At 50.2% G+C, this 12,852-nt stretch overlaps 5 protein-coding genes across 5 annotated transcripts; 2 read left to right on the forward strand and 3 right to left on the reverse strand.

The window, feature by feature from the left end:
* Window positions 1-736: 736 nt before the first annotated feature.
* On the forward strand, window positions 737-1,666 carry N7458_004408 (Endoglucanase-5; the record flags this gene model as incomplete). Its single annotated transcript, XM_056907790.1, has 3 exons — window positions 737-808; window positions 882-947; window positions 1,031-1,666. The coding sequence occupies 3 exons, from the start codon at window positions 737-739 to the stop codon at window positions 1,664-1,666; spliced, it is 774 nt and encodes a 257-aa protein (XP_056766408.1).
* A 727-nt stretch (window positions 1,667-2,393) lies between these two features.
* Window positions 2,394-3,621, reverse strand: N7458_004409 (pepsin-like aspartic protease; the record flags this gene model as incomplete). Its single annotated transcript, XM_056907791.1, has 2 exons — window positions 2,394-3,249; window positions 3,305-3,621. 2 exons carry the CDS (start codon window positions 3,619-3,621, stop codon window positions 2,394-2,396), a joined length of 1,173 nt encoding a protein of 390 aa, XP_056766409.1.
* A 2,508-nt stretch (window positions 3,622-6,129) lies between these two features.
* Window positions 6,130-7,911, reverse strand: N7458_004410 (F-box protein; the record flags this gene model as incomplete). The annotated part of the gene is made up of 3 exons (XM_056907792.1): window positions 6,130-6,447; window positions 6,518-6,943; window positions 6,988-7,911. 3 exons carry the CDS (start codon window positions 7,909-7,911, stop codon window positions 6,130-6,132), a joined length of 1,668 nt encoding a protein of 555 aa, XP_056766410.1.
* A 265-nt stretch (window positions 7,912-8,176) lies between these two features.
* Window positions 8,177-9,701, reverse strand: N7458_004411 (M81 family metallopeptidase; the record flags this gene model as incomplete). The annotated part of the gene is made up of 2 exons (XM_056907793.1): window positions 8,177-8,672; window positions 8,728-9,701. The coding sequence occupies 2 exons, from the start codon at window positions 9,699-9,701 to the stop codon at window positions 8,177-8,179; spliced, it is 1,470 nt and encodes a 489-aa protein (XP_056766411.1).
* An 833-nt stretch (window positions 9,702-10,534) lies between these two features.
* Window positions 10,535-12,415, forward strand: N7458_004412 (Lactose permease; the record flags this gene model as incomplete). Its single annotated transcript, XM_056907794.1, has 7 exons — window positions 10,535-10,639; window positions 10,693-11,069; window positions 11,125-11,253; window positions 11,306-11,639; window positions 11,693-12,024; window positions 12,076-12,175; window positions 12,224-12,415. The coding sequence occupies 7 exons, from the start codon at window positions 10,535-10,537 to the stop codon at window positions 12,413-12,415; spliced, it is 1,569 nt and encodes a 522-aa protein (XP_056766412.1).
* Between the last annotated feature and the right edge of the window lie 437 nt (window positions 12,416-12,852).

Genomic DNA, 12,852 nt, shown 5'->3' on the forward strand with positions numbered 1-12,852 from the left:
CTGTTCATTTCGTGTCTTTTATCATGGATGATTCATGGTATAAATTGATTCATTGATTGCCTAATCGATTGATTATTTGTTGGTAATTTGCAGTTCTTTGAGGCAATGAGCCAAGTCAAACTAATTTATTTTATGCTGAGCTAATATATCAAAACATTTTTATTCTACATTTTGCTCGTACCGACTGATTATGCTTAACATGAAATTAACTCTTACCCGAAAGAAACTGACACTAGATGATTTTGGCTCTCGATTGTAATATCTTGCACAAGCCTGGAGTCTGAAGATCTTCAAGGACACAAGCTTTCTTGCAACTGGGTTTTGTTTTGGCCATGGGCACTCTCGGGAACTATTCCGTCACTAAAACAACAATTGCCAACCGAAAGAGGGAACCTCAAACGAAAGCTAGTCTTAGGTACCCGAGCCAGCTACTCTCGGGCCAAAAGCCGTTACAAAAGCGACCCCTGTTAACTCAATATCCGGTCTGAAACGCCGGCACTCATAATACCCAAACCTGATAGAAGGGAAGAACCTCATTCCAAACCTCAAAACCCCGCCCCTGAAGAACTGACGAATATTGCGGGTCGACGGGCCGACGTCAGCTCAATAGCCTGAACCCGTCTGGATTCCTTGCTCAAGCTTAAGCTTACAACGTATATAATAACAGTCTCGTACGCGGTTTCACAGGCACATTTACTCTACTGCGATATCACCGTGATAGAGACTCAACAACATAATGAAGAGTAAACTTTTATTCCTTATTTTTGATCTGCTTGCTTCGGCAGCTGCATACAAAGCCACCACTACCGTTCGTTCATTCCCACGATGCACCAGCTTTCTGGCGGGGGGAGTAGTATCAAGCTAACCGAGGCCTCCTACAGAGATACTACGATGGCCAGGAAGGTGCCTGCGGCTGCGGCTCCAGCTCTGGTCTCTTCTCCTGGCAGGTAAATAACCAACTCACCACCTTGAAACGGCCCATTTTCTCTTCATTGAAAGAAAGCTTCCGCTAACATAAGGAATACTTCAGGTCGGGATCACGAGCGGTGTATACACAGCAGCCGGTTCTCAAGCATTCTTTGACACAGCCGGTGCTTCCTGGTGTGGTGCTGGTTGTGGTAAATGTTACAATCTAACCTCCACTGGTGAATCCGCGTGCAGTAGTTGCGGTACTGGCGGAGTCGCTGGCGAGAGCATAATTGTGATGATAACCAACCTATGCCCATATAACGGCAACCAACAATGGTGCCCCAGCGTTGGTTCCACGAACCAATATGGATACAGCTATCATTTTGATATTATGGCCCAGACTGAAGTTTTCGGTGACAATGTTGTGGTTGATTTTGAGCCAGTCGCTTGTCCTGGTCAAGCGACCACTGACTGGCAATCTTGTGTCTGTTACGGGCAGACCGAGACGGATACGACTCCTGTTGGAATTACGTCTGGTGGTTCCGACTTTTCATCATCATCTTCTTCTTCCTCTTCTTCGACCAAGACACAGAGCACCGCCACCACCTTGGTGTCGGTAACGACTACTACTGCTACGTCAACCGGTACTCAAACAATCTATGGACAGTGCGGTGGTAGTGGATGGACGGGCCCAACAGCTTGTGCGTCTGGTTCAACCTGCAAGGAGCAGAACCAGTGGTATTCTCAGTGTCTTTAGTACAATATTATGATTGCTTGAAGAATTTTGGATACTAAGAGTCCGTTATACTTTGTACCTAGATAGCTACACTTTAACCATATTTCAATGCATTATAGTCACACTATTATGCTTAACGACTCCTATTAACCAGAGCGGGGTTGTGTAGCTGAGATAGGTATCATGATTGGCCCAACACAACCTAATCGTCTCTGTCGAAACTTGATCATTTCGTCAAAATTCCTACTTTGCTGATTACCTATCACCATGCTCTGGCAAACACACACACACACAATCCGTTAGTATGAACGCTTTGACTAGCATGCTAGATCTGGTTAACGATACCGCTAGGCGATCTGTCGAGCCCTCACGTGAAAAATCCTGAAACCAAAGGACCCTGAATTAGCGCCTGAGTGTTTGAAATGGACAAATTCGATTTGAGAGGCCTGACTGTTTGACCTCAATGGCAGATTAGAGATGGCCTAACGGCAGTATGAAAGTAGAGCATGTCCCTTTTGGAACTCGATATCTGCAGCGGGGGAAGGATTGCGAATACTGAGATCGAATGAGATAGGATTTACATACGTGTTTTACTTGGAATTAATAGAAGGCGACGAGCAAAAAATGATGGAATAAACTCAGACACTGAGGAATAGTACTTTCAGTTCAATGTAGTCATTGGTGCATCTTCCTTCACATTCTTAAGCTAAATATCTCATGGGTTTCTAGCCATTTATGGACCACGAAATTATGCCTGGGGGGCGAAACCGAGCTGAGGGCCAGCGGAGTCAAAAACGACGTACTGGCTTTTCAGGAAGATATCACCGAAGATAGAAAAACCAATGCCAGAGTTTGACTGAATACCGCCAAGGCAGGTAGAGCCAACACCAGATGCACCGTAGTTGATCAACGAGCCAGGAACAGTTGCAGTGTAACTGCCAATATTGACACTAAAATCGGGCAACGTGGCAGAGCAGTCAAAGACATAGCCACCGGCAGTTTGGCTATTCTTTGCACCACTGACCTGAGAATAATACGCCGATACAATTGAGTCATCAAGTAGCAGCAATGTGGTACCAGTATCGGCAATGCCACTGAAACCGCCACCAGACCGAGTGCCCGCAGTGTAGCCGTCGACATTGAAGCTCCAGAAGCCTTGAGAACTGTCCACGCTAGTGTACGCAATGGACCCTGTATATTTGGAAGAATCAACGAAGCCAAAGTCATAAACACCAGGCGCATTGTGTTTCAGTGCAACAGCAAAGAGGGGTTGGTCAAGGGAAGCCTTGACACTATCAAAGAAAGTGGTCTGAGCCTGAGGCTGCACGGTATTGATACTGCTAAAGGCAAGACCAAGAAGCCCGTCGTTATTCGTGTCCTGCTGGAACTGGGAACTGATTGTCTGAGCAGCCTCGACGGCCTGGCTGGGTGCAGTAATGCCGCCAACGGTAACCGAATCTGTATACACATTCCCGCTGGCACTGCTTCCATCGCCATACGAGATGGACCACGTATAGCCACTCAGCTCAGTGCCGCTAGTGCTAGGATTATATACGGAGTGGCCAGATTGCTCAGAGGTAGGCAGTTCCGTTGAGAAGACCCAACTAGATATTGATAAGCTTGTAGTCGTAGTCAATAAGCAGGATGAGAGTCACTCACAGATCAGCGGACCCTGTATCAAAGTCCAAATTGAGAGTATTGCCACCGAGCGTGACAGGCGTCAAATATTCTTCATCGCCGTTCACGGGCGTGTTAGTTGCAACACCACTCGCAGCGGCGGCAGCCTCGACATGAGAAGGCACGGTAGCACCGTACTTTGAGAGTGCATGCCCGTAAGCTGCCGCAAAATTGGTAGTTTTCGTAGCCGGACGAGCGACCTGTTTGACAGAAAACTTGCTGCTTGCCTTCGCTGTAGGTGCAGCCGAGGCGATCGAGGCAAGCCCGACGATTGTGATGATCTTACTAAAGGCAACCATGATGGAGATTGAGAAGGCTCGTAGATGAAAGAGAATGTGACTTGAATGCTAAGCAAAGCAAGATACCAGATGAATCGGTTGATCAAGGGCCCTATTTATACTTCGAGGTGCTTTCTGTCCTTCCCGTGGCATGAGCACAATCGGGGAGAACATAGTAACGCATATCGCATGATTTGGACATCTCAAGACACGATGTTACTCTTCTAGAAATATGCAGTGAAGATCTGCACGCCACAGAGGCTAACGCCGTCGGGCTCCAAGAACCCCCGGGCCTAGTGATGAGGCAGCCATTGGATATTCAGGGTCACATCATTTGGCCTGCAGATATATTGCAGAAAGACGTATTCAAAAGCCTCTGGGAAGAGAATTTTGGACTAAGAATCACTGTATTATGAACGGTGACTTGGCCTAAATACATACGATGATTATCGAAAAGCCGCGCGAGCATGACACACTCTCTTCATAGGTAGCCGATATCGTGAAGCAAAGAGGTGCAGTTTCGGAGATCACGCAAAAGTGGAGACTTATAATCCCAAGCTTTTGATTATCTAGCGTTATCTTTCGGGTAATGCTTAAAGTTCGGCGACACCCATGAGGGTAACATCGGGTCTAAACGCTGACCAGTGGACATTACGCCTTTGAATGGATCATTCCCAAGACCCTGTACCCCGCTATTATACAATCCAGGCCTGAGCATATCATGAGACTTTCATTCCAAGCAATGAGAGTCCCTGTAAGTCCTCAGCGTATTGGCTAAGCGGACTGTTTTGGTTGCAGCAGTACTTTCGCCCATTAAATGACGCTCGTCAGTGGTTACGGTGATATAGACTCAAGTTAGATCTACATGACGAATAGTTCGTCTCGGAAGTTCTCCCGGCTGCAGAAAGCAATCGCATCACCCAGATTGAGTTCAACCCCAATGTGATGAAGAAATACCGGCGGGAGTCCGTAACCGAACCGGCTCTCGATGCTGATCAGGGCGACTACTGTATATTGTTATTACTCTTGTTCTACCGGCGCGGAGAGGTCACTCCATTTGGTAGGGAAATGGCCGATAACGCGACCCACATCCAGTGTGACCATTGACGGGCTGAATTCCACTCCCGGACATTTCCCATCGGCTCTTTCATTATGATTTAAAAACGGGAGTTTGATATCTGGCGGAAGATCTTGCCGTTGAAATTCCCCGTCTGCCTCGATTACAGTAAGGGCAGAATTCTTCCACTAACGACGCATGAAATCAGATGGTCAGCGCTACATGGCCGCCACCCGATCGGATTACCATAGGGGCTCCGCCGCTGAAGCGTAGGATTTGGCCGGTTGAAAGACTCGATTTGGCAACGGTAGAGACTGTGGCTGGATTATAAATGAAAGCGTGCGCCATAGCTGAAGCTAAATGAGCTGATCCGTTTATCCTGGTGGTGCATGCCGAGGTTTCGGGGGTAATTCCCCCTTACCAAGGGTCCTCCTCTGTTCCAGTCTTCCGTGTCAAATGGATGGATGGTATTACAACTCTTGATCATTCAGGCACGCAAAAACTGCGCGTATGGCGAATCGCTTCGAAGTAACCGTGGCAGCCTAGGTCTCTAGCTCGACAGCAGGGTCTGTCCAGCGTGAACTCTGTACATCTAGTAGAACTGTGTTTTCCTCCTCCTCTGCTCTCTGAACATCAGTTTGATCGTAGACATAATCAGTAGACCGGCAAAAAGTCAACCATTTGCACCGGCGTATCTTCTTTCCGGAACAATCATTAACGGTTGGAATATGCGCCTTCTCTTCCCCAGAGTGAACGATTACTATCAAATGCCTTAAATAGTGAGTCAAAGCCAGATACGGATACTCTAGTATCGGAAGAGACTCCATGGTCCTACAAGCAGCTGTTTAGATTCGGACGTCTTTGGTGGTACAAAAAGGAGGCTCTATGACATGGGGATGTGAACGGTGGCTATGAACACAAAACTTGGGCATTAGCAGACTCGAAGTACGTTGTTCTCCGAAGCTAAGGTGGGAACGGTCTATTGTACCCATATTCGGCGACAACCAGCCCTGCAGGCGGCTCGGTTTTCCGGCTCGTCCGTCGGATGCAAGTGAAGGTCAATGATGATCCATGTTCATCTAGAGAATCGCTGCTTCATAACTCTCCAAATATTCTCGAGTGGACGTGAGGGGTTAAATTACGGTCTTGTGAATGCAAGACCAGTTCTAGAGGTTGAGTTTTTGCTTGCAGACGGTGTGACACCGAGCGGTTGTAGCATAGCATCCTTATGAATGGCAATGTATGAACCCCTGAATTTGAATTTAAGATGCTTCGTAATGGGATCGTTGATCTAGTACAGTCTATGTCAAGGTTAGTACGAAACGCTGTGTCAAAGTCAGTTATCAAAAAAGCAGAGTCATGGACGGCAGGGTCAGCGAAGACCTGTTACGTCGGTCGAGCTAGCCAGTCTGGTCAAAAGGAAAAGAATCCAGTCTCATTCGATTTTTCCCTAGGTGGCAGTTGAGAGGACCTCAGGCGTGATGCTCGTCGTCATCTTCCACAGCGTCCTGGTCTTCCCACTCCTCAGGTTCATCCCCCAATAGGCTGACCAACTGTAATAGAGCGGCTTGTGATTGCCACATCTGATCCGTGGGTTGGCCAGGGCCAGATCTGGCTTTCGTGATCGGAGACCCGGATTGACATACCGCAGTTGGCGTGGAAGAGGAGATCTCAGGGGCCAGGCTCACAACACGGATGGCCTTCGTAGGAAAAATCCGAGCGGGGGTTTCGTGACGCGGCGTTGGATTGCTGCCCGGGGCATTGGAGATCGATTGGCGCCAACCAAGAGTCTGTGGTTTATAAGCTTAGCCTCGGATGGTCCTTACGAGAGAGTTAGAGATGAAGACAGTGGGCACAAACCGTATAGGTTGTCATGATCGCATCATCGCATAGAGTCATATAGCTGACAGGAACCGCCAGCTGTGGGGCGGCGCCGGTCAGTATCGAGAACGAACCGTGCTCGGGATGGTCCAGGTCTTGGATACCGTTGTCGCTGTCCAACGCAACGACATAAATACGATCTTCAATCTCAAACAGCAGGCGGTGATCGCGAACGGACAACCAACCGCCCAGGTCGAAACTAGAGCCATCCGACTCACACTCGAGAAGAAAGCTGCTTGTCGCAAGGCTAGAGGGATCGCACAGTGCTTTGCGCCAGTCTGGGCTTACGAAAACCCGACCAGCTCGGGAGAATCCGACGAAGAGGGCGCCGTCCAACATGCCTGCTCCCCATTCGTCCTCGCCATGCCGGACGTGCTCGGGGTCGTTCGGCGATGGGAGCGGGCCCTTGGCAATATCAATTGGTGTGATGACATCCCGGCGAGTCACACCAGGGGGAGGGAGCGGATGTGATATTTCTCCGTGCAGCTCGAGGGTTGCAAAATACCCAAAAGGCCACCAGACTTCTTATCGTAAGCATAGTAGCCTTTCGCTCCGATTGAATAGATGACGGCATCCTCGCACTGGTCCAAATGTCCCACGGCGCCTGGCTCAATATCGAGGTGGGTGGTTAGTACCGGCGGCCGCTTGGTCACGTCATACACAAACCCTTGCCCTTCACTCGACACCACACAAAGCGTTCCGTAGGACAGTTGAAAGCCCCTTGTCTGGCAATTGTGGTTCAGAATGGCGATACGTCGAAACTCCCCTCGAGCGGCACCGTCCAATTCAGCCTGCCAGACCTCCACGGCATCTCCCTCGCGATCAAAGATCGCCATGCCATCCTGATATTCTAAATGGGCGTGTGGGCGCACGGCGTCCTCGTCACGATCGTGGGTTGAGGGAAGGCGCCAAAGAATACGCCCTGAATCCATATCGGTGACATTCAACCCCCCGGCATGGGAGGTAGAGATGAAGAAGCGCCTCTTAAAGTCGGCCCGGAAGCGCCAAACCGGGTCATTGCCAATTTGCAACACCGATTCTTGACTGACAGGGTGCCGCGCAGCCCAGTTGCGAGCAAGCAAGGTCTGGCGTTTGCAAAGATCCTTCCATGTCGACGTGCCATCGTAGAACTTCGAGATACTGGAGGTGTCCGAGAGGAATGCCAAATCCCGAGTGCCGCCGGGTGGTTGTGTGGTCTTGGATTCGGCGCCGTAGATTGCTTGTTGATGGGTGACGTCGATAAAGTGGTGCCAAGCCTTGGAGACGGCGAGGAGGGAGGCGAGGGTGGACACGGAGGAGAAGTCCAGGATGCGAAGGATAATCTCTGGAGGGAAAATGGTCAAGGGATCGGCCATGGAGCACTCGACAGGCATGTTTCACAGAGCCAATGCGTAGTTGGGAAGATTTGGAATTGGACGGTTCTTTGGGAGTTCGAGTAGTTCCATCTCCAAAAGTCACGGACATCGGGTCAACTGAGGAGGTCTCACCGCCTTCCTCCAAGGGAAGTTGGTTATGCGCAATATCCTGACCATGAACTAATCACGTAGTACTAATGACATTTTCTTTACTTACTCTCTCTATCTATTGAGCAACAGAACGGGACCGGATACTTGGTGGTTGATTGATTGACTACTCTCGTCAGGGAGTTTCGCCAAAGGGTTCATTCGATGCTGGAATCAACCGCGGAGTGAGATCCGGAGGCTGAACGAAGCGGTGGTCAAATGGCCACATGGGCCGATGGATCCGACAATGTCCCAGGCGACTCAAATCTTGATCGACACCACCCGGAGTCAGGGCCAGTCTCCAGTCTGCCGCCATCTCGTACAGCTCAGGCTCCAGGTACCCGATTTTGACGATCACGATATCCGCCGACCGGGGTCCCAGGTTGAGCTCGGTGAAGTCAGACTCATGGTGGTAGGGCTTTCGCAACTTGGTGATGATGACAAACACACTGCCCACCTGGAGAACACATTCGGTGATTGCGTTCCGATCTCCATGTTTGATGGCATGCACCCGACCAGTCATGGTGATGGGCCCTTCGTGAATGCTGTCCACTTCTGCCCCTGCAATGACGGTCACGGTGGCCCCAACGCCCGCTTGGGCAATGGTTTCCGCTGCCTGCTGGCCCGGAATGCTGGCGTACACCACGACGGGACCGTTTGTCTGTTGGAATTCGGGGGCGAGCTAACACTCGGGCGAGCGTCCAAGTGACATCTCCGGCACCTCCGGCCGTTGGGTTGTCCCCGGAGTCCGAAATGTAGAATGGACGGCGATCGGATTGGAGTGCGACGTCGATACACTCACTCAAAGTGCCCGTGGGAGCCACAAAATGGAAGGTTTCCCGGCAATCCCAGAAGTGTGTGGCCAGGTCATGAGCCTTTCGAGTGACGACCTCTGCCTCCCAGCCCGTCACCATCACGACCGCATGGTTGCGAGGCTCATCCGCCCACGCATAACCCACCCAGATCGCCGCATCTATCACTCCCGGTGTGGCTTCCACTCCGGGAACAAGCTCGTACAGACCCTTGGCGGGCTCGACCCGAGTCGACGTTTGCTCCCCGGGCAACAAAATAGGGATCTTGGCCCACGCCTTCAACGGACGAGGCCTCGGGTCCTCTTGGCGAGTTAGAAGGTCAACGAGATTGCGACACGCGCGCTCTTTGGTATCCAGTTCATCCTCATGCGGCGCCATGCGATAGCAGGTGATGAGATCCGATTGATGCGCAAGCTCCTCGGAGACATTTCCATGCAGATCCATGGAAGCGGATACAATGACATCGGATCCAATGACGAGACGAATCCGCCGAAGAAGTTCTACCTCCACATCGTCTAGCCCTTCGACGCACATGGCACCGTGGATGTCGAACCATAACCCGTCGACAGGGCTGGAATCACAAATCTGGGCGAGCCGCGTCAAGATCTCATTTGCCAGTTCCTCAAACGCCGCCCGAGTAACCACTCCGCCAGGCAAAGCATGGCCGATCAAGGCACCTTCCCACCTGGCTCGGTCACCAAGCGGGGTCCCTGGGCTCAAGAAGGCGTATTGGTCAATTATTTCCCGACCCCGACGTGGGTGGAAGGCTGCAGCGTCTGTCCGAGCTGGGGAGAAGGTGGAAGTCTCGCAGGCCAGTCCAGCGATCGCAATGACGGGGTGTTTCGCCATTCGTATGTCAACCGAAGAGTTGAGTTTTTCTACGTTTGTCGTTGTCAGGAACGAAGAAACGAGTTCATAAGTAGCACAATGTTTTGTTTTTTATTTTCATTTTATTTTATTTTTTTGAGACGATCACTGGTTCGGTTCTAGTTGGGTCTCTTCAGGGTACATTTTCCATTTCTCCGTTGGGGTTGACCTTGTTGAGCAGCATCAGCACATCCCCCTCTTTTTCCCCCTTGCAGGAATATCCAAACCTCGCTTCCAGCCTGTTAGAGGGAACCCCCCACTTTCCCCTCATCCAGCCGACCATATCATCAGTTCTGGTTGTGTTCCATTCCCGCAAGAAATACTACCCTTGAGCTCCCCAAGAAAAAGAAAAGACAACAATATGAGGGTGGAAAAGAAACCCAGTGCGACACGAAACCTAAGCACACCAAAATGGTATCGACGGATCATGCGCTTCACGGTGCCACAGCATCGACAATCGAATTTTAAGCATCAAGGGGCATATGCGTTATACCTTGGCCAACGAATCACACAACAGCAGCGGGGGAAAGGGTAAGCGTCAAGCCTCTGTGTGGAATGCTTAGCACGCACGATAGGAGACTTCCTTCTCCGCTGATCGCGGGTCGGCTAATGCACAATGAAACGCTCTTATCAACCGTCGGGCTTATGGACTCGGCTTTTCTATCTGATGGAACTGCGGGGAAGGTAAGTCAGACCTCGTCGGTAGATAATAGATATATATCACACCAAAGCGTAGCGTCGCTTCGATCCGGCGATCGAGGGGGAGCACGCGAGAGAACAAACCTGCGCTCACGGGCAGATCATCTTTCTTTGAAATGCTGAAAAAGACACCTACCGGGACATGGATGCCCGCGTGGGTTCCAGAGTCAACGTTCATGCTATGCATGCTGTTGCTCCTGTCCTCGGTTGTGCAATCTGCGGTAATTCAGTCATCGTGCCAATGCCTTGTTTCGTGAAGGCTAACGCATCCAAGACTGGCGGGTATGATGGATCGATGTTGAATGGTCTCAACATTTTACCATCATATACCAACTACTTCAATTTGAACCCTGCCACCAGGGGGCTCAATACGGCTTCTGTTTTCATTGGCGGTTTCCTCGGGCCTCTGGTAACTGGCGTGATCGCGGACCGATTGGGTCGCCGTCCGGCGATTTTCTGGGGATCTTGCCTGACAATCGTCGGCATCATTCTTCAGACCGCGTCGCAGAATATTGCCATGTTCGTGGTCGCTCGGATCATCCTGGGATTTGGAGGGGCCGTGACTGGTATCGCCGGAGGAGTATATCTGTCCGAAGTCTTCCCCAGTCGATGGCGCGCCTGGGGCGTGGGTCTTCTGAACGATTTTTACTAGTTAGCAACAACCTCCTGATTTTTATCTGTACTTCGATGCTAATTTTGATTTTAGTGTTGGCGCCCTCATCGCAGCGGGTATCACCCTCGGAACAGGGCAGTGGCAGTCGACATGGGCCTGGCGGGCTCCATCCCTTTTCCAAGGTATCTTCTCAGTGTTATGCATTTTCACACTTCCGTTCATGTGAGTACGCATGCATCTTGCTATGTTGCACGACATTTTTCTCACTAAGCAGCAGTCCAGAATCTCCTCGTTGGCTTGTCCATCAAGGCCTTTTCGAGGAGGCCCGCATAACTGTGGCACAAACAAATGCGCATGGGAGCATGACAGATCCAATCGCCGTCGCAGTCTTCAAAGAGATTGTGGACACCTTGAGATGGGAGAAAGAACAGGCGCAATCTATGAGCCCCTTGGAAATCCTCAAAAGCCCGATAGCTCGAAAAAGACTACTGATCGGAATGTCCCCGGGCCCTTTCTCATGCATTGCCGGGAATATCATTGCCTCGTATTATTTTGGCTCGGAGCTAGACACGGCCGGCATTACAGATACTAATGATCAACTCAAAGCGGTAAGCTCCCTATCTCGAGTCCATTACATCCATTGCTCCTACTGACGAGGTAGAATGTGGTCCTGAATGTCTGGTGCCTTGCGTGCTGTCTGGTCGGTACACATCTAGCTGCCAGGTGGGGACGCAAACCAACAGCGATGCTCTCCCAGACGCTTCTTATTACATGTCTTTTCATCATCGGCGGTCTATCAAAGCTGTACGCTGCTGATCCACAAGGCGCATCCAGTAGCCTTGTGTATGGAAATGTCGCGATGATGTTCTTGTTCCAAGGATTCTATTCCGTTGCATGGACACCACTGCTTTATCTCTATCCGCCAGAGATTATGAATTATTCCATTCGTGCCAACGGCGTAGCATTTTCATACTTCGCGCTGAATGCCTTTGCGTAAGTGAATCCTCCCTCTATCTTGGGGCCGCTCTGATGGTCTGGCTCTAGTTTGGTTTTCACCTTCATTATGCCGATTGGCCTAGGGAATATCGGGTGGAAGATGTATATGATCAATGCATCGTGGGATGTTATAATACTGGGCCTGATTGTACGTTTTGACCAGCGGGGTTCTTCAAAGGCATACTGACTTTATTAGGCCTATTATTGGGTGGAAACCAAGGGCAAAACTCTTGAGGAGATTGACGCGATATTTGAAGGCGAGAAACATTCCTCGGTCCCGGACATCGAGATTCTCCAGCGTGGCGAGAAAGAGTTGGATATCGATTTGGTCGAGGAGCAACTCAAGCCTGATCTAAGATTGGCAACTGGTCGAAATGCCGCGGCCTAATTATCGTGTGAATAGCCAAAGTGGAGATTTGTTTGGTGAGACGTAGAGTATCGATAGCAGGTAGAGGCTACAGGTAGCTTTCAATTTCTTGGACAACCAGAGTCATTTGCATGTACCGCGGGCGAACTTTAGGGCTTTAGCCTAGAAACCTCCCCATATCAATCATGGTAGCTAAGTGTTATTTTGGATAGGTAGTTTCCAGAGATCGTCCATGGTTTTGTTGTCGAACAAGAACCGACTTGACACTCGACCCATTGCATTCATGCCAGAAAACTATATATTTCCCGCTCGGGAAGTATGAGTCTGCATCTCAATGATCCCGGACTCGAGTCCCATTAATGAGGGAACGTGAGATGACTGTAGCAAGGTACACATTGGTTTACAAATCTGGAAGTTGCTTCTTAGTATAATTATAGTACCATGCCCCGGACGATTAT

The sequence above is a fragment of the Penicillium daleae genome, assembly GCF_028827525.1.
Source record: "Penicillium daleae strain IBT 16125 chromosome Unknown utg000005l_segment0_segment0, whole genome shotgun sequence".
In the NCBI taxonomy this organism is placed as follows: domain Eukaryota; kingdom Fungi; phylum Ascomycota; class Eurotiomycetes; order Eurotiales; family Aspergillaceae; genus Penicillium; species Penicillium daleae.